The sequence below is a fragment of the Mytilus californianus genome, unplaced genomic scaffold (genome assembly GCF_021869535.1).
Source record: "Mytilus californianus isolate M0D057914Y unplaced genomic scaffold, xbMytCali1.0.p SCAF_1, whole genome shotgun sequence".
In the NCBI taxonomy this organism is placed as follows: domain Eukaryota; kingdom Metazoa; phylum Mollusca; class Bivalvia; order Mytilida; family Mytilidae; genus Mytilus; species Mytilus californianus.
In genome coordinates, this window is record NW_026262581.1 from 55959632 (window position 1) to 55984948 (window position 25317).

The window sequence follows — 25317 nt, forward strand, 5'->3', positions numbered from 1 at the left end:
TATCATGCAATCTATTTCAATGTGCAATACATTTGACTTTTAGCTTCGTTATTGCTTTAATTCAACAGTTTCTTGATTTTGATAGTGTAAGTAAATGACTAGAAAAAATATTTGAATTATCAATTAATATACCCTAACAGGTTATCCACAATATCAATGAAGAGCAGCACAAGGATATGCAAATGTTTTGTATATCTGAGAAAAAGAAAGACCTGCTAGGGAGATAGTTTGTACAACTACATTAAAACATTAAAACTTTTATTGAAAATCAGCAATTAGACTGATAAAAACAAAATCATGAAAAAGACAGCCTATATTTTGGTACAAAAAGGCTAGAATAGTTTACCGATTTTCAAATCTCGTAAATCGAGTAGGAAGATACAAACAAGGTAGCAAACAGAATCGAATAAACATAAGTAGGAGCGAGACCAGATGAGTTGATATGATAAGCGTCGCCTGCTATGCATATATTACCCGCTCCATGTGATTTAACAATCAGTCAAAATGTCACAATTGAGATCTAGGACACAATCGGCAAAATTACTGATCATCCGACTTTACTGGCATCTAACGATCTATGATCAGAAAACAACTCGCTAGTGAGTCACCGACACGTCGTATCGGTCCACTAATTCGTGTTGGTGACCCTTAAACTTATGTAGTATCGATTGCAGTCGTTCTTCCTCATAACTCTGTTGGAGCAGTTTGTGTGAAAGAAGTCCTCTCCTGTTTATGAAGTCCGTATTGTATGAATATGCACGAGCGTGACTTAGAAACTGAGATATGTTAACGCCATACGGTATAGCAGAGGGTATGTTACTGCAAAGATATGGGAAGTTGGCATTTGGAACGTTGAAATCATCACGTTTGTCATAGATTCTAGTTTGAAGTCGTCTTTATTGTATGATTATAAAGGAAAAGATCAAGATAAGAAGCAGATCATCTGCTTTCGGTAATATCCTTTGTAAATAGTTTACTAGTATATATAAGATGTAAGCTCTTTTTGAAATTTGGATACTTGAGTGACAGTGTCTTTGACAAGGTTCTGAATGAATTCTGCTGCATATGAGTACCAAATTAGTTCGGCTAGGAGTTGTGCACAATTAGTACTTATTTTAATACCGACTGTCTGCTGAAATATCAATCCATCAAACAACAAATATGTTGACAAAAAAATCCCAGTGTTGATATCATCATCACCAAACAAACATTTAGTGCACAAAGGACTCATAAGACACGCTCGATTTAATAAGTTGGAAGGTCAAATCAAATATGAAATTGACAAGAATTAAAAAACCGAAAATTCTTAAAAGTTGTACCAAATACTCCTGAGGCAATCTATGAATGAGAGGGTGGTACAATTACATTAGTGTTTCGAATGGTTTAACATTTCATAAACAGTTACTGTAGAGAAAATAAACATATTGATGATATTTGATGTCTTACAAAAGTGCTGACTTACGTCTACTAGCAGTGATAAAAAGGATAAACAATATCTTCCACCCTAAGAGCACATACGGCGCATAAAACAAATGCAAAAAGTAAATGGCATCAACATTTATAAAGACGACCCTCTGATTGTGTTTGGCTGAATGTTGATGTTTTCCAAATCTATGTGTTTATGAGAATTAATGCGTCAATTAGCACTAATGTACTATGTTTAATTACTTTTAAGTCTTCCCTATGAAGTTCATGCGATTACCTGAGTTGTTGTTTGGAACCTTGACTTGTATCTCCTTACCGATTATGAGATAACAACATTGGTAAATTACTGTTGTTTAAATCTGTGACAAAGACGATGTGTAAGGTTTTACAGTTCCGGATACAGCATAAACTTGGAGCTGGCATGTCAGTAACTGCTAGTAGTCTGTTGTTATTTATGTATTATTGTCATTTTGTTTATTTTCTTTTGTTTCCTATTCTGACATCGGACTCGGACTTCTCTTAAACTGAGTTTTACTGTGCGTACTGTTGTACGTTTGTTTTTTCTACATTGGCTAGAGGTATAGGGGGAGGGTTGAGATTTCAAAAAACATGTTTAACCCCGCCGCATTTTTGCGCCTGTCCCAAGTCAGGAGTCTCTGGCCTTTGTTAGTCTTGTATCATTTTTAATTTTAGTTTCTTGTGTATATTTTGGAGTTAAGTATGACGTCCATTATCACTGAACTAGTATACATATTTGTTTAGGGGCCAGCTGTCGGACGCCTCCGGGTGCGGGAGTTTCTCGCTGCATTGAAGACCCATTGTTGGCCTTTTGCTGTTGTCTGCTCTATGGTCGGGTTGTTATCTCTTTGACACATTCCCCATTTTCATTCTCAATTTTATTGCATATCTTTACCGCACATTTACTACGTTAACTTAATTTGATCACATGTTTCATTGCTCAGATTATGTGAAGCGGTCAGATTACGTCTTACAGGTTGATGTCTGATCCTCACATGCAGTTCATGAAAGGTCAACATTATTAAAAGTATCTGAAAATATAATGCCTTGCTTATATTTTAAAACATATAGAGATGACTCAGTTTTCAAATTTCGCTTGTCAAATTAACTAGAGGATAGTAATCGACCATACATGTGCGTCAAACGTACAATTATAACAAGAATAAAATGACAAAATGATCAAATAGTCAACAGAACAAAACACATTTGCCCATTAGCTTTAAAACTATAATGGAGAGAAACTGAAACGACAAAAACATAAGCAGCAAATGTTTTACAAACTTTGAACATTCACGGTCCTACATTCTGTCGATACCTATATTTTGGTATTGCACAAGGTCATGCTTTTAAAAAGTAAGATCACAAAAATACTGAACTCCGAGGAAAATTCAAAAAGGAAAGTCCCTAATCAAATGGCAAAATCAAAAGCTCAAACACATCAAACGAATGGGTAACAACTGTCATATTCCTGACTTGGTACAGGCAACGGACTGTTTATAAAGTCTTTACAGTGAATTCATTATTGCGTTTTGATGTCTACTGAATAATATTTCAGTCTTTATAGATACATGTTTTTTTTTATAGTTGTCATTTGCTGTAAACTAACGTTCAGTAACTTCGAGTACTTCCCATTTCTGTTCTTGTCGAGTCTTTTGTTTTTTTGTTACTTGTTTTAGTGATTTGTATCGGTCTGATGAGCAAAGCCCTTGTCAACAGATTTTTATGGTTTGTAATTTTGCTGTACTGATACACCACTGTCCCAGGTTAGGGAGAGTTTAGTTGTACCTATAGAAAACTTATTTCAAATGGAATAGCACATCTTAATTTTTACGGGAATTTTTGTTTACCGAGCCCGGAATTTTTGATATGATTGATATTTTCGTTCTAGCTTAGTTTTATCAGTTGTAATTTGAACTAGCTATTAGAAACTGAGAGTACTTAATTTCGGATATTTACTTAATGTCTCTCTTCTTTGTGGGATGTATAGATACACTGCCACGTAAGGTGATATTTTCTGCTTTGTTCCGATCTGATTAGTTAGCTTTTTTTCAAGTGGTAGTTTGTTATTATGTTTGTACTGTTACACAACTGTTCCAGGTTTGGCGAACCAGTTTAACATACCCACATTCTGTAAGTGCCTGCCCAAATTCAGGAGCCTGTAGTTTAGTATTTTTCGTTTGTTCATGTCTGCCATATTTGTTTTTCGCACATAGTTTTGTTATAAATTAGAATGTTAGTTTTCTCAATTGAATTGTTTCATTTTTTCATGCCGGGACATACTTGTTATATTATAGTTCGTTTCTGTGTGTGTTGCATTTTAGTGTTGTGTTTCTGTTGTGTCTTTGTTCTCCTCTTATATTTGATGTGTTTTTCTCGGTTTTAGTGTGTGGCCCTGATTTGTTTTTTTCTCAATCGATTTGTGAATTTCGAATAGCGGTATACTACTGTTGCCTTTATTTATTGGCTTCATTTGAATTTTGGTGGATAGTTGTCTCATTGGTAATCATACTACATCGCCTTATCTTTATATTAACCTCGCCTTGTTCTGTACGTACATGTCCCAAGTCAGGAACCTGTAATTTAGTGGTTGTATTTTGATACTTTATATCACATTTGTTTTCCATTGATTGTTTTGTAAATAAATCACGCTGTTAGTTTTCTCATTTGTCATTTTGGGACCTTTTATAGCTTGCTGTGCGGTATGGTTTCGCTCATTGTTGAAGGTAGTCCGGTAACCTATAATTGTCTACTTTTTAGTAGCAATATACAAACTTCACATGCATATGGGATATAAATTTCCCAACTAATTCGGTATTCAAGAGCTTGCAGCTGCTACTATGACTTTGTAAAACGTCACCAGTGTCTGAGCTGAAAGTTGGAGAACCAGGTGTATATCAAAGAACGTCTCGTCCTTTTTCTAAAAAAAGTTCATCGGAAGCTAAGATACCAATTCCTTATTGATAAATATTCCGTATCAACTTCAAAAATAATACACGATGGTCTTGAAGTATAGACTCTAGGTACTAACGGTGTTGTTTTTGATAAAGTGTTATAGTATTTTTTTTATTTGTCTTTGTAAATTAATACTTTTACTGTTTAGTCTATTTTTAGTAATGTCCATTTGACGTGGCTCGGTACTTATACATCCCGTCATTGTGTTATTGTGCTATGGTAAATTTTTGTATGCTTGTCTTTCGTTTTTGCTAATGTGATTTGTCTATATGCCTTTTTGTTTTTCTTTGTTGACATATTTGTTTGTTTTAATAGTGATTAAGATTATAACACAAAAATAGAAAATGCCTGTACAAAGTCAGAAATTTGACAGTTGTTATCCGTTCGTTTGATGTGTTTGAGCTTTTGATTTTGCCATTTGATTAGGGACTTTCCGTTTTTAATTTTCCTCGGAGTTCTGTATCTTTGTTATTTTATTTTTTTCTTCTATGTTACTTGGTCTCTATTAAAGAACTGTCTCATTTCACATCTTCTTACTTTTATAAAGTCGAAATTGTTAGTTAACTGCTTATTAATTATTGCACTGATATGACTATTTTTCCATTTTCTAAGGAAATAGCGATAGAAAATAGAGCGAAAATAGTAGGCATCAAACATTATTAGCAAGACAAGGTCTACGAATTTTTCAATAGAGACAAAATTGTCATTTAACTTCTCATTTGAGTTTTCCCTGGAATGATGATTTTTACTCATTGTAAGTGTTTTGGGCAAAAATTATTATACATGGTAGACAAAATTATCAGCAAAACAAGATAAAAGCAGAGTTTAGTAATAAATAACGACAACCACTGAACAACAGGTTCCTAACTTAGTAGAGGTGCAAACAAATGCAGCGGGTTTAAACGTTTTAACAGGTGCCAACCGTCACCTCAACCTTGAACAGTAGTGTAACATTACAACATAGTTCAAAATTGACTTTAAAAGATTGAGCTATTTTTACCTTCTTTAAAATTATTTCCTCTGTTATAATACATAATCGTTTTGGTAAAAAGGTTTGCTCAATTTTATATTATCAGGAATGGCAACCATTTCCACAGAGGTGGTACCAGGAGGGCCTGTTGATTTCCAACACTGTTCTCAAAAGTTAAAACTGTAAGTGTTTGTATACTTTTAGTTTATCGAGAATGAAGCAATACAATGTTGGTTTCAGTAAAGCACAAGGTATGATGGGACCATTTATTTGACTCCTTGAATAAAGAATAAAAAAAAATAATACTATAAATCTACAATTTACCATTCTTCAGATAATTATAAGACATTAGTTTGTCAAACATTAGTATTTATATTTTCTATTTTTTTCGCAAATAGTTTTTTGGAATTTTTGCAAAACCCCAAAAACTGTCAAAATAGCCCAGTTTTAGAATTATGTAATTAATATTTAGATATCAGCAAAGGCTTTTCACGGAACGTTATTTTGCTACTAGATTATTTTTACAATTTGTAGAGTCTGTGATTAATGAATTTACAATGTTTTCGAACGATCTACACGAACAAGGTCGAGGTCAACACCCAAAAAACTCTATAAACTTAGCAATGAGTAAAGTCGGCGTACTCTTTAAAAAATTCTGCAAAGAAACTGTTTGGGCCTAATGGTCCAAATAGAAAAACAAATAGCCGTAAAAATTAAAAAATATTCAAGTTTGGTGTGAGAGCAAGTTTTTTGCAACAAGGAAATTCTTCTTCAAAGCATGTGACAGATACAGTTTAAAAAAATATAGATGCTATGAGCAAGGAAAGCAAACAATATAAGGTTAAAATGAATACTAGGTAAAATAAGTTACAGCACAACTGTGAACAAGATTTGTGAACACATCAATAGGAGACCGCAAGAAATTTAGGAACATTTTGAATCGTTTCAGAAAAAATAAAAAAATAAAAAAATGTTGATAATAACTAGAGAACAGTTGTAGGACTATTTCAGGTCTCTAAATAAAAATGATAATGAAAACGATGGTCACAACCAGGTTTATGAAAATGTTAATAACTTAGATAATAAGATTATTATTGGTATTTTAGATTGTGAGATAATTGAAGCACATGGTGCTGATGAGATTGTAAATGAATTTATAAAAGTAATGTTGATAAATTAGTCGATATATGTAAAAATATCCAACACTGTATTAGATACTGGGATATTTCATGATGCATGATAAACTGGTATAATATAAGTTGTATTTAAAAATCGAGCAGATAAAAATTATCTCAATAATAATCGAGCAATTTGTCTGACTTCAAATTTGGGCAAGGTGTTTAAATCTATTTTAAACACAAGACTTAGTAAATTGTCTACTGAAATTGGGATTATTTTGGACTTACAAGGTGGATTCCGAAATGGATACTCTGTCCAAGATAACATGTGTTTTACACAATATTATTACAATATATCTATCTGCTGGAAATGCATTTTTCTGTGCATTTGTTGATTTTAAAACGGCCGGGCGTTCGACACGGCGGGGCTTTAGCAAAAAAAAAAAAAAAATATGAAAAAATAAAAAACAACGTTAGAGGGAAATTGATAGATAAAAAATATTTACGCAGATATTTAGCCTTGCGTTCAATTTAATAATTTGAAACTGAATTTTTCATGTGAAACCTGTGTTAGGCACGGAGAAAAGTTATCTTTCTTTTCTTTTTGCTGAACGATTTAAAAGACTTTTTGAGTCGACAATGAGTCCATGGTTTATAATACTTAGATTCATAATGTATATGTTAGCAATAAGTGAAATTAGGCATTAAGATTAAATCCTAGGCAATAAGCTAACGCCTAGGCATTAAGTTATTGCCTGAAATTTCCAGACATTAAGCTTATTTCCGGAAATCTGATGAAGATTATACAACCTATTGCCAAACATCATTTCAGGCAATAAGTTAATTTTGGGATTTTTGTTTATCTTCCAAATACATGTTAATTCAGTGAAATATTCTTGATGAATAATATTAAAAAAAAATATATTCCAAAAATAAATATAAACTGATTTAAAAGATCTTCATCTTTTAGTGTTTTTTCGTGTTTAAAACAGAACTTACTCGTATTTCTTTGTGGTATTGCTCTTCAATGGTCGAGCCGGTTTCAACTGGTCAAAAATAGACATCTAAAGATATGAAATTTTGCCATTCACATCATCTTTCCATCTGTTTTATTGGATATATATTTTCTTAAATACTCATCTTGTCGTTTCATTTCATAATCTGAATTATTAGCATTTAAGAAACAAAAAACATTCTTGAATCTGTGCGGATTTCAAATTTGAATCAGGGAAAACAAGATCATATGCTCAAGGCAAAAGTACAGTCAATGTGATCATTTGGCAAAGATTAAACTTTCATAATCAGAAAATAAGGCAACTATAGACTTTTACAATTTAAAATGGTATGACAATATTTTAACATAGGTTTGAAAGACTGGTAACTAAAGTAAAAGAGAATGGTGAGGGAAATTTAAAATTTATGTCTTTCTAGAGGAACTGTATGGTATTTTGGGAAAAACACATAAAGAAATATGTCAAAGCGGCATTATTATATTATTAAAGACCGTAGAATTAAACAAATTAATAATGGCCAAATGCAAACAATTTCCGGGATTTCATTGAACTTTTTCTTCCATTTTGTGAAAATTATAATAAAATGTGCATAGGGAAGGGAGTAGTAGTAAAACCCGTTTTATTCATAGCGTTTTGCAGAAGATGACAGGTTGATTTAATCTATTTTCAAACAAAGTAAGATGGAAACTATATTTTCTTATGGTGAACCATTTATGGTAAATTTCGTTTATGTTTTCACAATATTTTGTGTGATTCATAAACAAAACAAAGGCGTGGAATTACAGCTAAGGTTATATCTGAATTAATGCTTATGTGGCAAAAACTAGTTATTGTTTACGGGAAGCCAATGCATCTCCAATCACAGTGTAGTATTGAGTGGTCAAACCGAAACATTCATGACATGCTTACTGCATGGATGAGGAAAAAAGAAATAACAGTGGCCATTTGCAATCGAATACGTCCATATACTAAAGAATTCTGCTCTACATAAAGGTATTGGACGATCATCAGGTACAAATGATGGAAAAAATAAAACTGGGAAATAGTCTGTGCCATAACTCCGCACCAATTGGTAACAAATCAATTTCAATACAATTTTCTATCAATAAGAAAATAAGGAGGTGTAGTATGATTGTCAATGAAACCACTGTCCAACAAGTTTACATATATTTTAAGAGGTTTATTTAACGAGTTTTCACAATAATATTTTTACTTATGATTTCATTTCATGTAATTGATATTTGAACTTCAGGTCTTATTATTTGATTATGTACAAAATGTATTTCAATTTTGAATAAATTTCTCTTTTCATTTACTCTTATTTTCATTTAAGGCATTAACATTAATGCCTGGACATAATTTTCAGGATTTAAGAGTAATGCCTAACATTATTTAGGCAATAGACTTACTGCCTAGGCGTTAGCTCATTTCCTAGAATTTAAGCTTAATGCCTAATTTCACTTATTGCCGCTAACATATACATATAAGTATTTATTTGAAAATGTTCGTTTACTATTATACAATTATTTTTTTCAGATAGTGCTGGTGATTTACAAAATACTTTGAATATATTTGAACAACATTGTCATACTTGAAAACTCAAGAGTCGAAAATTGATTTTTTTTTTCAAAATGTAACTGTAACAAAAAAAAAACTAAATATAAACTATAAAATAATGAAAATGTCATTCACGATACATATACATAACCTGGTTTGTTATTTAATCATAATGTAATTTTTGTAAACCAGAGACATAGAATTTGTGGACCAAGCACAAAATTTTTTTATAAAGAGTGTACTGGAAAATTAATATTAGTATTACATCAGATTTAAAGGGAAAAAAAAACTAGTTGATTTTATCGTATCCCTTATTTCTACTTATCTCTCAAAAATTTAGGAATTTGAAAATAAGATGAATATTGAGAAGATACATTAACAATTCTGCAAGTAAATTCTGGTTTGTCAGGTCAACGACCGCAAATTTCATGGTCTATCACGATCTTCGCCGATCTTGTATCGAAATTAGTATAAAGATGAACATGATTTGTTTCTGGTACAAGCTTGTAACAAATGTTGATAAACTGTATGGGAAACTCTACAAGATTATGGTTAAGTTATTTATAAAATGAAAATATATCTCTTAAGTGGATAAATTATGTAAAATCTATTTTTGATAAAACTGTTAACAGTGAAATTTAGCATGTGCAAGGAAACGTTCATTTGAACTTTCTGAACATCAAGGTTAAACAAAGAATAGATGACCAGTTCATACAGGAATTGTTTTCGGAAATCGAAAACTCATCAGGGAAAATTTTATTCACTATCTAATACTGACTTCTGCATCGAACCATATCTAACTAGACTCAGAGAATTAAGTAGACTTTATGTTTGCAAAATTCTCACTTGTAACATTAAGTTTCTAATCGAAACGGTTTTTAATCGAAACCGGGAGATGGAATAGAATGTCAGAAAATGAAAACAAATGTAAGCTCTGTAAGACTGGGTTTTAGGATGAGCATAATTATATAGTGCTTTGTTACAATGCTGACGTTATTGGTTTAATAAATACATATATTCATAATGACTATCTGACCAACTCAAATATCAACAAAGTTTATGATATGTTAAAATATTGCAACTCAAATGTATTAACTTACTTTTCTATTTTCATCTTAAAAGTAGAGATGTTGTTTTCTCTCTAAGTGATCACCTGTGTATACACTTTTTATTACTATCCCACTGGTAAATCTAATGACAAGATATTACCTTTCTTGTAAAATACAGAAATCTTGATCTTTTCAATGTTTGTCTCGTGTTAACAAGGTCGATATTAATTATAAATTCACAAGAAAACGTTCTGGTAAATAGTTACAATAAAATGTAATTGAAATAAAAACCAAATTTTTATATAATGTTATCATTTCTCTCATTAAGTAGCAAACGACAAGTACACCAGGCTGCAGGAGCTTTGTGTTAAAGTTGTTTAAAAGGATGCTTTGGGAATACATTTCTGGAGAACATGTACCATCTTCAAATTATTTTTTACTGGCTGCACACCTACCTAGAACACGTCAATTATCCGTATATGTATGCAGCGAGACAAGATAAGTTCAGGGAAAAAAACCACTGGAATTTATTGTTATGAAACAAAGATTGACAAGTTTGAAATTATGTTACTATGCAAATTCAAACGGAACTTATCCCGATGTAAAGATTGAAAGTGAATAGATCGAGAAGACCTCAAATACATGAACAGAAATGTTATTTTTTCATTGGATGTCCAGCAACCTACCTTGAACAATAAATTCACATATTAAAGACAAATTGAGGGAAAATTTGGAAAAATAAAAACGTATTAGGAACTTTTCAAATATTTTTTTTCATTAATATTGATGTTAAACTTTATTTTTTGATTTGTTTGATTTGTTTGTTTTGTTTTGTTTGTTTGTTTGATTTGTTTGATTTGTTTGTTTCGTGTTGTATTTTTTTGCCGGGATTCTCATATGCCAAAAAAAAAAAAAAAAAAAAAAATATTATCCGTTGAGAGCAAAACAGAAGACAACCATAACAGAGTCAACAGACTTAAATAATACAGACGGGCAGGCATATCATGCTTCCTAGAAAGGGAACAATTTCAACATTTACTTTCCAGGTACGGTGGGAAATCTAGTGACAAAATCTTACCTCCCCTGTAGGTTTGGGTAAAATTGGTTTAAAATGTTGCTATGCGAATAAATTCCTGGAGTACCAACTTCAATTTATTTTTCTGCTGGCTGTTCACCTTTCCGGAAAACACCAGTTACCCGTATACGTATGCAGCTAGATCAGAGAAGTCAGGAAAAACCCAAATGGAATCGATAGATAAAGAAATAGCAAAGTTTAACACATTTTGAAATTTAGTTACTACTAAGCCAATTCAAACGGACCTCATCCTGATGTAGACATGAATGTCAATAAATCGGAAAGACCGGAAATACATGAACAGAAATCAAGACGACCTTTTCTTATAACTGTGTAAAAATATAGTAAATACCATATAACGGATAGCCTACTTCATAAAAATGGTTATCATTAATTTTTCAATCTGCGCAAACATTACTTTAAATTTGTATATTCAGCGAAAAGACAATATTTCTATATGAAAAGTATATACAATTTTAAAAGATCTTCTCACATGAAACTACTGAACCAATTACAAACAAACTCGGGGTTAATCATCCTAAAATTATTTAGTATCAATGACGCTCGAGGCCAAATTTTTTGAAAATACAAAATCCTTTACAAACTTCAAACGGCTGAAAAGAGAGGACAACTATTTACAAACTCAATAAATGATGTGAAAGAAAAGCAGAAAACACATTAGCTATTACGAAAAACGATGAAAATACAAACAACAGTATACAAAACACTTCACAGAATTCAAAACTAAAATCTCAACAACACGAACCCCACCAAAAACTGGGATAATCTTAAGTTCTGAGGATGGGCTATCAGGTCCTGCTCTGGTAATTGAACTCGTCATCTTCATCATGGAAAAGTGTCGATCCAACAAAATCCAGAACAAAAGAACATTGTTAAATGTTGAAAAAAAAAATTACAAGCACACGATAAAAACGGTTACATAATATCTATTTAAAGCCATCATACTTTACCAGGTTTAGTTTATGATATGTTCCCTTACAATTACAGGCAATATGTCAGAAGTGCAGGGCGAAATCCTGATAAATATAAATACAATTTTGAAAAAAGTTCTGGAGTTTATGTTGAAAGGCCTAGAATATTTATCAGCGTTTATACAACACTTAAATGAAATAACTGCCGGGAGATGTCAGGATGATTACAAATAGATAGCCAAAGTCCTGTTTCCTTTGATTGAAAAGGCAAAAATTTGAATTTGATGAAATGGCGGCAAACGCTGAAAGTTTATTACAACAGATAAATTCCGATATCGAGCAATGCGTTGCTGATTTGAAGGAAAAAAATGACAAGCTAAAGAAAACAGTCTCCGATTTGAATGAATTGGATATAGAGTTAGAAAGGACAAAAAAAGTTGTGGACAATGCCAATGATCAATGCAGGAAAAACAGAGAAGATTTGTCAGCTGCCAAAAACGCACTCTTGGATGCAAGACGTAAGCTCGAAGATGCAAAAAGTGTGCAGAGTGCAACTTTTCTTGTCGGAGCAACAACTGTAGTAGCTTTCTTTGCTATGTTTGTTCCGCCCTTGGGTATAGCTGGTATGACAGCCGGTCTGGGTACAGCATTAGCAGGCGTTACAGTCCTAAATATTGTTAGTTCTGCTTGCAATGAAATGCTGTCGAGTAAATAAGCACTGGAAATGGCACGAAAGACAAAAACTGTAGTAGAAAACAAGTTGGACAGTGCAAACATAAGAAAACAGCAAATAATGGCCAAAATGGAAAAAGTAAAAACTGGCAAAAATGGACTTGAGGCATATCGAAAACTTATAATAATATTCGCCGAAGATTACAAGAAATTTCACTGCCAACTTTCAGATTTTTATGGCAAATATAAAGTCCTTAGATGCGAAACAGCTGGTGGATATTCTCTTCAAATGCTTCAATCGTCAACAAAGATAATAGGTGTTTCAATCTCGTCGTTGTGTCAGTGCGCGGCAATCAAAGAATTATGTGAACAGCCTATGCTATCGATTATGAGAAAACATCTGCTTTAGATCGACTGTGTTAAACGTGAAACTAATGAGCAATATTCAGAAACGAAGGATTTTTGTAAGGATTATCTAATTTGTAATAACTTTCATCTTAAACTTGCTGTAAAGTTAATGTCAAAGTTTCACTGCGTAAAAAAATGCATTTCATTATAAATATAAAGTTAATCATAATAATAATGTATAATGTATATTTCTTAATGGAACCAGATTATCATTTAGAAAATATTTAATCGATTCAAGATTTCAATTATAAAAATTATAAAAATGACTGCATTAAAAAAATTGGCAAAATGAGTTGTATGTAGATAATGTTCAATTAATGTAGTATGCTTTCCATATATTAACTTTCTTTTTGAAAATTAAAATAGCAATTCGTTAATTTGTTGGCTCCTTTTCCTAAATTAAGTTTCATCAGAAACCCTCATACCAAAATGCAAATAGCTAGAATTATATAATTCCAATCATTTTGATATTATTTTATCGATATTAATGTTATATATTTATGTTAAACGACGATGAAATAGTCATTTCGTCCTTTACATGAATGAAGAATGGTATTACCCTAAATGAAGGAAATGTGGTGAAACTGACATGACATGTGCACGATGACGATGATGATTTCTGATGTAAGTAACATGCTTTGAAGATACTGTATTGTCTAAGTTTTCCAAATTTGTGTGCTGATATGACGGATCTGAGAAGCAACATTTTAGCCTTGCTCACATTGATTAATCAACGTTTTCAGTAGAATTCAGCTAGTTTTGATGCGTTTTTTAGCTCACCGGGGCCCGAAGGGCCCCATGTGAGCTTATGCCATCACTTGGCGTCCGTCGTCGTCTGTCGTCGTCTGTCGTCGTCGTCTGTCGTCGTCTGTCGTCGTCGTCTGTCGTCGTCTGTCGTCGTCGTATGTCGTCGTCGTCTGTCGTCGTCGTATGTCGTCGTAAACTATTTCAAAAATCTTCTCCTCTGAAACAACTGGGCCAAATACCTTCAAACTTTAACTAAATGTTCCTTAGGGTAACTAGTTTATAAATTGTATCCGAAGTATTGATCCATCGACAAACATGGCTGCCATGGCTAAAAATAGAACATAGGGGTTAAATGCAGTTTTTGGCATATATCTCAAAAACTAAAGCTTTTAGAGCAAATCTGACAAAGGGTAAAATTGTTCAATTGGTCAAAATCTATCAGCTCTGAAATTTTCAGACGAATCGAACAACCCATTGTTGGATTGCTGCCACCGAATTGGTAGTTTTAACAAAATTTTGCAGTTTTTTTGTTATTATTTTGAATATTATTATAGATATATATAAACTGTAAGCAGCAATAATGTTCAACAAAGTAAGATCTACAAAAAAGTTAATATGACCATAATAGTCAATTGACCCCTTAAGGAGTTATTGCCCTTTAAAGACAATTTTACACAATTTGTTCATCAAGTTTGCTAACATTTAAAAATCTTCTCCTCTGAAATACAGGTGAGCGATTCAGGCTCTTGAGAGCCTCTTGTTTTTTTGCCAAACTGGAGCTCCATGTGTTATGCAAGAGTGATCGTTCTTATCATAAAAAAGTAGTTAATTTTTAACAACGGTATTGCGTATTGAAAAATAATTGTAACTATGAAATAAAACGAGTTATTGTGTAGAATTCATTGTCATGCATAATTGTCAGTGTAGTAAAAGCCTACACGAGATCTGCGAAAGTAGGTAATCACGGATTTTGTACGTGCCAACATTTTTTGTGTGTTTTTAACGTAAACAACTTGGTAAGTCGAAAATTATCTGTCCCACACAACGTCCGTTTCGTTCTCCTGACTTATTCATTTCGCTTTTGGCTTTGTGAATTTAGAAAAAAACTTAAATTTTAGCTGTTATCTTTTATCGTTTAATAACGTATCTGTCAGTTATATTTAGTGTTAAAAGACGGTGAATTTCTTTATACATTTTACTTGACTTTGATGTTTTGTCCCTAAAGATTTTGAGCCCAACCTTGGCTTAAATTTGGAATTGTGTTTTGTTACTTATGCATATATTCATTTATATATTGTTTCTGTTGAATCACTGACATTATGAGCAGGTTCTCTGTATTAAAATGTGCGAAGTAGTTGGATTTTAAACTTATTGAAGTTATCATATCACGTTATAGAGAAAGTCTGAATAACTATACATTCCAGGGAAATAATGTAGCAGAGATACGATAGGCAGACGCCCAATATGATAATTTATTTCCCTTTCATTTTCCCCATGTTGTACCCAATAATCCACAGGTAAAATATTAAAATCAAGCTGACCATCTTCTCACCGCACTGAGTATTTATGAACAGTAGCATACACACTATAAATAAGCTCTTGAATACAGTTCATTCAGTTTTATGTTGTAAGTAATTGGATACGCGCGTCTTTCTTGTAGTGGGAATGAAGATATATTTATTTAAGTCGTTTCGCATCTTGAAGAGTTTGACAATATCCAAACCTCTAAAAAGATTGTTTTTATGTTTCCTTGAACCTTGTTAAGTTAATCAAAGTTTATTTCTTGGATTCTATGTAACCTACAACTATGTGACTTGACGTGAAAGTGAATCTAGCCGAGTTTGACAGCGTTCAATACTAATTTAAACACTTATATCTTTATTTTAAATGTTATGTAAAAATAATATTAACACCTGCACCACAGCAAAAATACATCACTTAACATAATAATCTTATGAACACAGGTGTGTAAACATTAATTCACTATTTTGAAATTCATGTGCAAAGTTTATAGTAATGAAGAAGTAAGCTTGGCTTCACAGTCGTTCTAAAAAAAACGCAAACGAATGTCACAATGCTTAGAACTATAATACAAAAGTGAGGTAAAATTTGGGTATTGTTTCAGAATTAAGCCCATTTATCAATGGAAAATTTTCATTTTTGTTGTTCCAATAAATTCGACCCTTAATTTGCCTTGACCACTTTTTTTCTTAAAGGTTGAACTATTGGCATCCATGACCTTCAAACACATTTTACCTTTTTTTATACTTCTTACAAAAGGTTGTTTCCAGACCAAACATTTGGTGAGCGCACCAATGAGTTATTGCTTATCAATGAGGTAGGAAGTATGCAACATTATTTTGGGTATTATACTCTTTTCCAGTGGAAATGTTTATCAATATTTTTACATGACATTCGTTTTCAATTATAACTACAAATGTCATTGGAAATTTTAATGGTATTTTTTTGTACTAAGAACGTTTTGAACGTCATTGTAATAAAGCAGTGGTCAACTTTCACTTTCGGTTTACATTTTGGTTTATTAAGTGTACTTCCTTTGTGGTACAAAAAGCTTCATTGTCGATAGATATTACAAAAACGGAAAATATACGAAATGTTCACTGCATGGCGTTTTTTTTGTACGAACGGATTTGTTATATGTTTTTATGTACTCTTACACGGCTAAATAGTGTATCATATTTCTTTTTGTATGGAAGGGGCAGCAGGATCTGAAATTAAGATATTGATGAGTATCGGTGTCTTCAGAGTTAAGGTCTGTGGTGATTGTTTTACCTTTTTGTATGATCAAAATGTCTACAAAAAAGTTAATTGTTTCTCATCAAGATCCGTAGTAACTTTTATGGATTCGTGTAGATTATTTGTTATATCGTGGAATTCATTAAGATCCTCCATATTTTTGTTCCAACAGATGAAGCAATCGCCAAGGAAGCGCTTCCAGTTTTCCTTGATGTATATACTGAATTCTTCGTCAATTGAAATTTGAAATTTATTGTATAGCTTGTCTTCTAGATATCTCATGTCTAAATTTGCGTAAGTAGGCGCAATCACTTTGATTTGTAAATAACATTGATTATGAAAGAAAAAAATGTCATTTTCGAGCACTAGTTGTAATGTTTGAACTTATTTACCTGGATATTTTTCTAACCAGAATCTAACTGCTTCATGTACCAAAACATTGGAAATGTTCGTATACAAGCTAGTGATTTCAAAACTTACTAAAATAGTGTCTTGTTTTACGTGTTGACGAATGTAATTTAAGAAATCCAGGTCATCTCTGATAAAAATGGTTTTAGTGTGTTGTTTCATAGATTGCTTAATCTTTGTGTACCAGATGAAGAACTTGCTATATTACTGGGCGTAATTTTTAATATTCAGGTCTAGGTATTTTGAGGTAGGAAGAATCCCAATCTGTAATGCTACTTTGGATATCTTGAGTTTTATGGATTTTTGGAAAGCCATTAAAATTGCTGGATTTGACTTAGATAGTCTACCTCAATTTTGGTTAGATGATCGACGAATTTCAAGGTTAATTTCTATACTTTAGAAATTGTTGTTTTATTCACTTTATTGTTTACCTGGGAATAGAATTGTGTATCATCAATTTATTTGATCTCTCACCATTTCTTTATATGACCAATATCCATATTATTCATCGCGCAGCCTTCTCAGCTTCCTTAATAACTATAGTACAAACTTTTGCAAGAACTTTAAAATACTGAAAAGCTTTATAATATTTATTGCCAATGAAGTTTTTCGTATCGATTGATTGATTGGTGATTGCTTTACGCCGCATCAGCACAAAAGGCAATATCGGGACGAGCTTTTCGTATCGCAAAGGAAGAACACTTTAAACAAACAATAAGTAAATCCGAATGAAAATGGTGCCCATCCAAATCTTTTCGGTTCACACGAGAGATGCTCGTTTCTGTTTTAAGTAAAACAGTATTTGCATTTCTTAAAAAAAAGATTATTACTTATTGGCAAATAGCAAGATTGAACCGAAATAAAATTTAGTAAGAAATAATGAAAATGAATTGTCAAAATATAAACGATATGGTCATGATTAATGTGGCAGGAATGACTTACTTCTCATCATTGCTTTACAAAAACAAAATTGTTGAAAAACTTCAATAAACCATAGTTGGGTGGGAAAATACAAACAAACATAATCACAGCATAAATATTGATATTTTTTTTTGTAAGCTGGTTAACCGTTACTTATTTACATCTAGTCAGTGTACTTTACTAAATCATTAATTTTAAGCAGAGGAAATAAAATTTTGTGGTGGCGGATTGTTTGAGATTTTTTCAGTAATTCAACCAATATGCAGAATTATGATTGTCATAATATTGAAATAATATATTTTGGATGTCAGGGGATTTAGCATGCTAAAAAATAAATTATACAATGGATCGTTTTTAGAAAAGAAAATACATGTACAGTGAAAAATTGAAATCTTTAGTCAGAGATGGATTTGATTTCTGTTCCATGGCCATTAATCAATATCATTAAAAAAAAAACTCCTTACTGTTGAGTATTTTATGACCAATTTGGCTCACCACAAACAATATTTATTTATATATATATATATATATATATATATATATATATATATATATATATATATATATACATATAAACAAGTCTAAATTGAAAACAACGTTCAAACCTATGATTGCGTTGGATATATATATATTTACACTATGTACATGTCCAATGTATATTATTGTACATGTAACATATCATAATAATTTAGTTGAATTATGAAAAGAAATACCATTTTGTCTCAAAGAATCAACTAAAACATAATAATAGAACGTGCATACATAAATGAAAACCCAGACAACAATTGATATGGACATTGATATTCAATATATATGTAGGGACTCAAATCTATGATGGGTTCCAGATCTGTGACAAATTCCTTATCTATGGTAAATATGAAGTCATGCCATCCCCAATCTATGGCAGATTTTTTAGAATCCTAATCTATGGCAACTTTTTAGTTTCCTAATGTATGGCAATTTTTTAGTTTCCTAATCTATGGCGGATTTCTAGTTTTCAAATCTATGACAGATTTTCTGGAAATGGCGGACCAGTCAGTACATATCTGACCAATGATTTCAAAGTTTCATTTAACAAGTCGAAATGCCCAAAGGTAGCGAAAAAGCTGATTTTAAGTAAAAGCCAGTGTAAGAAAACCGGATAAGGAGTACTACTAGGAAGCATATCCATAACCATTTGTGAAATGAACACAGACTTTAGGATTGAAATCGTGTGCCCCTGAAGAATAAGCATTTCCTACTTTGCATGGTACCTGTTTGACCCTTCACAGTCCCTCTTAAACCCCAAAAGCAGTTTGAATTTTTACCTAATATTCATTTGAGCGTTACTATAAATCTTTTTTGGCTGATGACGATTTAAATCCTTAAATGAACAATTACTTGCCTCAAACACGTGGCTTTCTTAAAAAAAAATCCTTATTTCTCCAACAGTTCAGTTTTTCGACATAAATATAGCGGAAAATAATGTAAATATTTATTAGTAATCTATGATATATTTTTTTTTCTAAATCTCAAGAAAGATTATTTGCTACAACAGTACAGGTAGTCACTGTTTCATAGCTTACAAATTCGTTTTTGTTATATTACATCTAAAGGAAAATTAAAGAGACCATAGGGATAAAAAAAAATAACATGAAAACAGCAAAAAGCAAACCAAAATGCACAGTAAAAATTTGTACAATTAAGGGTGAGGGCAACATAAGGAACACGAGAAGAAAAAACAAGGAGCGGAAACTAACACAATTCTAATATAATTTATAAAGGATTAGGGTCCTTGAAAACTGGCTTTTTCGATCTTTTTTCTTTTCCATTTTTATAACAAAATCGTCATCGTTACATGGTTAGCGGCGGCTTCGACGACACAAGACGTTATTTAATTGTGACGGAAAATTACGTAATATCCAAATCTGCCATAGATTTGGAGAAAACAAAAACCTGCCATAGATTTCTTATTTGTTTGGCGTTTGTGACGTCATATTTACTACAGATTAGGAATGTGTCATAGATCTGGAACCCACCATAGATTTGAGTCCTACATATATAATAATGTGAAAGAAATTGATCCACTTGATCTCATTGGCTTATTACAGTCATATCTATATGAATAAAAGGAGATGTTGGTATAGACATCACTGCAACAGCATCCAATCAACAAAGATAACCAAACGATATCTACAAAGGACAACATACAGTCTTCAATAATAGACAGCTGTTTGTATAATGTGTCAATTCTTATTTGGAAGTACTGTTAATTCAGAAAATAATTGCAAGGTTTTTATTAATGCGAATAATCCGACTGAATGAGTGTCACAATAATAAGAACTCGCTTTCTTATATCCAACTAGAACACACCCGCGACATCGTAGGTCCGCGACTGATTTAAAGTATCTAATTATGTATATAAGCTTTATTTTTAGCCTGGATTTTTAGTATTGGTATCGTCATCTGATAAAATCATGCTGATTATAAGATGCACGGTTTTCTCTGCTTTCAAAATCTTTCTGTTGAACCCGTCGACCTGGAACTTATTAATTATTTGTAATATTAGTCATTTGGAAAACAAAAGGGTCTCAACTTTATATATGATACCTAGTATAGGACACTACTACTGGCCCTTTTTTTTCCAAATGACTAATATTATAAATAATTACTTGAATTCTCTGATTCGCCGTTTTTACATCATGCCGGCTATTATCAAATTATAAACTGTACTTACGCCTTATTAGATTTTTGGTATTCGTATTGTCATCTCATAAAGTCATGCTGATTAAAATACAACAATAGGAAACAATGTGACAATGATTGAATTTAGTAGTGTCAACCCTATGTGTGATTACGACCCGTGTATATAGCAAATCCCAAATACACCGTTTGGTGGTGCGCATGACAGATGCAGAACGTACAAATAAGGTATTAGGTAACAGGTGACATATGCTATTGGTATCGGTTTCGGATTCGACCCGGAACTTGTAAATTATTGGTAATATTAATTATGTGGAAAACAAAAGGGCCTGTAATAGTGTAATTTTAAATCAACACCATAGTCCTATATAAGTTATATATAAAGTTGAATTCTTTGATTAGTCGTTTTCCCCATGCCGGCTAACAAATTGGACCTCGTTATTGTAGTATTATAGATACATATAATAATTTGAAAGTTTACAATTTTGATATAGTTAGAGGGGCAACCATTTGATGCTGTCTCTAGTATATATTTTGTACTTTACTTTTACAATGTAGAATCCCATTAAGTTCTATTTTAATTTGTGTACATGTATCATGTTTATCTCCTCTTTTTCTGAACCATTATTCTTTATTCGGAAGTTCCAACAAAACATTTCCTCATTTTCGTATTGATAAGATGGACTGCACATGATTTGGAAGGTTCTAACTTGTTGGTTCTGCTTTGTTTAAAAATTGTTACATGTGATATCAATATGAATAATTTTGACATGTAAAATATATGTTCATGATAACATTCTATAAAATATAGTAGATCTGAGTGAAAATGTGTGTGACCATATTAATCTTGTTTCGGTTCGCATGCTTATTTCTCTTTACAATAATGATAATTCTGCAAAAAAGAATTATAACTTAATAATTGGGGCAGTTTGCACCATTTACCACTAGTACAAAGCCTCCGACTAGTAAAATTTTATTCAAAATAGCAAGAATAGTAATTTTTTGGAAACTTTGTTCATCCACATAAGGAAAATGTTGGAATATTGGTCTTCGGACAAGAAGTTGGAAAATTTTGGTGCAGACTTTTGGGGTTTGATTAGCGGTAGACTTGCTCTGCACGATCATTTAACAAAAACTAAATTGTGGAATAACTTCATTTAAGCAAAACCGGTCCTGTTGCCCGTGGTAATATAAGAAAATACCCTTCAGGTACTCAAATTTGATCAATTGATACCTATATTTGTATGTATTGTGTAATAGTAACCAGGTTAACTTAGAAGGAAGAAAAGTACCCCCATTAATTTAAAATGTTGGCATTTTTAATGATTCCAAGTAATGTTGCAATGATGCAATGATGCAAGTGCAGGTTCAGCTTTATCAACTTAATAACCAAAATATCCCGAAAACAGTTATAGTCATGATACATGGATACAAATTAAAATCATTTTAAAAAACATTACAAAAAATTTCATTCTGATTGTTGAAGTGGTATTGTCATAAAGAGCGTTGAAATGAACCGTGGTATAGCAAACATCGATATCCCACACAAAATGTTATCACACACCTATAAATGTAATATTATTTGTCGAATATACGTAATAGATTCGTAGTAAGTGTGAAAAAGGTGCACAGAGGATTCAACTTTAGTTTATATGCAGACATTGGTTCAATGAATTCCTTAACATTAAAATTACAAGAAACTCATTTTACATAACATAAAGGCGCGCTTGACCAATGCGACGTTCGTTATAAGAAAGTTAGGACATAATAATAAGTTTTTAAAACTATTTCCCACCTTTCCATCCAAAATAACTATCATATAATACTACTTCATCAGTTGATATTGACTTGTGTATTTTGAATTTATACCGGATATAACACAATTACTAAGTTGTATTCTGTAATACAGTTTGAAAAAGGATAAGGTTTATTTTTACAAAAATACAGCCTTGAATTTCAACTTTATCATACATTATCAAAAAGGTCACAATTTGAATCTTAAAAGGTTTTTATTGTAAACACCCTAGTACTAAATAAAAGAAATCTCTTCATAAAAATACATTATATACTCAAAACTCCGCATATATTGGAGGTATTGTCGAAAAACATTGGTTTTGTGCATTTTCCGGACTAAAATCATATAAGAAAATCTTGGCCGCATCCTACGATCCAAAATTTTCGTTATGGTTTATGTTGAATATCTAGTCACAACTATTTTCTGGAGAGGAGGTTGTTGCAAAAGTTTAATTTTCCAAAAACTATTATCATCATGATGATCAATTACGGAAGGGGCCTCGGTGGCCGAGTGGTCTAAGTAGTTACTACTGTAATCACTAGCCAGTCAACGCTGAGGTTGTGAGTTCGAACCCCGCTCGTGCGGGTGCACTCGACTCCAATCTTAATTGACTAGGATTGTGAGTTTTCCTATCGAAGGTCGGTGGTTTTCTCCAGGCACTCCGGCTTCCTCCACCAATAAAAACTGGCCGCCACGAAATAGCCCAAAAGCGGTGCTTAAAAGTGGCGTTAAAACACCACAAATTAAAATCAAACCAAATCAATTACGGGAAAATTGGAAAATAACTTAACTTAAAATACAGATAACGCTTAATTAAAGGGCAAAACCTTCGTAATTTATAATGTGATGTGCCAATAAAAAGTTATTTAGTGTTAGTAGTTATCTCACAACTATTTCTTTGTAAAACTTGAAGTTTTTGGCCAGCTTTAATATAATATTAAACATTTTGGGCCATTTTTTACCCTTCGCGAACGTACTCCTTTAGAACGCGATAAAGTCAAATCGTCTTCTTTTATATTGTCGTTGACTTTCATGTAGTAAATGGTTCAATAATGGAAGCCATCATAATAATCCAGATATTAATGTGCATAATATGTAATGGAAAGAAACCCTTGTTTATTAATCATTTCATTTTATTTTAATTTTTGATGAACCAATGACATGAGCTGTAATGATGATTGAATGTATTGTTGTAATGTTGTCATTTTAATGTTATATTTAACATTGCAATAAAAGCTGGAGGTTTGGCTAGCCACAAAACCAGGTTCAACCCACCATTTGTTTTCTTAAAATGCCCTGTACCAAGTCAGGAAAATGGCCATTGTTATATTATAGTTCGTTTCTGTGTGTTATAATTTAATGTTGTGTTTCTGTTGTGTCGTAGTTCTCCTCTTATATTTAATGTGTTTCCCTCAGTTTTAGTTTGTAACCCGGATTTGTTTTTTTCTCAATCGATTTATGAATTTCAAACAGCGGTATACTACTGTTGCCTTTATTTGAGCATCACCATCGTATCACAACGGAAAAAATACTAAGCGACATTCATACCTAAATATAGTTTTGTCATTGTTTTAATATTTAGATCAGAAAGACGACAGATCAATAATAAAGTGTTCAAACTGTGGTACGATTTTACTTGTTTTTTTTCCTTTTTATTTGTGTAATATACTCTCCTTGTCTTGTATACTAATTGTTCGATTTTGAATCTTGTCAATAATTAAGACACTCTACATTTGTCTTGTAGACATTTATCTATATAAGGTGATTCAATGGCGTTCTGGTTTTGAGTCATCTTATTGCAATGACAACACACACAATGAAATTAACTCGGTCTATTGCTCTCCAATTATTTAGAAAATACTCATCCATTCTCGTCCAATGAAAAATCAGTATTTCCCATTCTATTTTCATAATACATGGTTTTCCATGTACTATAAAATGCTATACATGATTTTCATTGCAGATTAATTATCAAAGTGAACTCTTAATAGCTGCATCGACGAAGTGTCCAATCCCCCGATGCAATTTCCAGAGAAAATGAGCTAAAGAAATAAACCATGAGTACTCAATGTTGTTTGTTTGAATATTATAAATAAAAACAAGAGAATAGAACTATAATAGAATTTTAAGTTGAGATTTCAATGTTATATAATGGTACATGATAGAACAAACAAACAAAAAAGAATTGAAAAGGGGACAAAGGTGGAGGATAAATAATATTTTATCTAATGTTCATACAAGTCCGAAAAAAATCAATGTTTTTTAAAGACTGTTGATAAAAAAGGCAAAGGAAGTTTTTGATTAAAAAAAACCCAATACTTTCATCAATATAAAAATAAACATCTGATGTTGAAACAAGCGCAATTTAAAAATATTGTTGTAGTTTTGTCATTATGAAAATAATTTAATTTAGAAAAGCTTAATTTATATAACATTTTGTGCTTTTTTAAATGAAGGAATATAAATATATAGGTATTAAATTGTACCTGAAGCAGAAGAAATTTTCATTCTTTAATAATTTATCCTTTTTTGTTATCATACAAGTTAATACAATTCTTCGACTGCGATGAAGATAATCATTTAAGACAGACAGCTAGATACCATAAACATACAATGTATACACAGGCCAGAGTCGGAGCTTGATTTGCTATATGATATAAAAACTAAACTGACGAAAAAAGGTAATTTATTCAAAATCATAAAATGCAAAAAATACATTTTGCAAATAAAACATTTGACATAAAAGTTCATATTTAATATGAAATAATAATACATAATTAATACGAAATTACATCAACTAATATCATATCAATTGAAT

The 25317-nt window shown here is 31.8% G+C and overlaps 2 protein-coding genes across 6 annotated transcripts in view; both read left to right on the forward strand.

Moving 5' to 3' along the window:
* Positions 1-25317, forward strand: part of LOC127721855 (protein PML-like) — a 243072-nt gene that overhangs the window by 14010 nt on the left and 203745 nt on the right. The window contains exons 5-6 of one of the 5 annotated variants that reach the window (XR_007991500.1): positions 5472-5547; positions 12186-13031. Coding sequence is in view for 4 of the 5 variants with exons in the window: in XM_052228672.1 (XP_052084632.1) it covers positions 5472-5543 (72 nt within the window). In the remaining variant the exon portion in view is untranslated. Of the gene's footprint in view, positions 1-5471; positions 5548-9032; positions 10751-12185; positions 13567-25317 lie in introns of those variants that run through there. The other 4 variants (XM_052228672.1, XM_052228665.1, XM_052228682.1 and 1 more) reach the window with 4 other exon arrangements.
* Positions 10758-25317, forward strand: part of LOC127721908 (uncharacterized) — a 218470-nt gene continuing 203910 nt past the window's right edge. The window contains exon 1 of the mRNA XM_052228720.1: positions 10758-11148. The gene's annotated coding sequence lies outside the window, so the exon portion shown is untranslated. The remainder of the gene's footprint in view (positions 11149-25317) is intronic.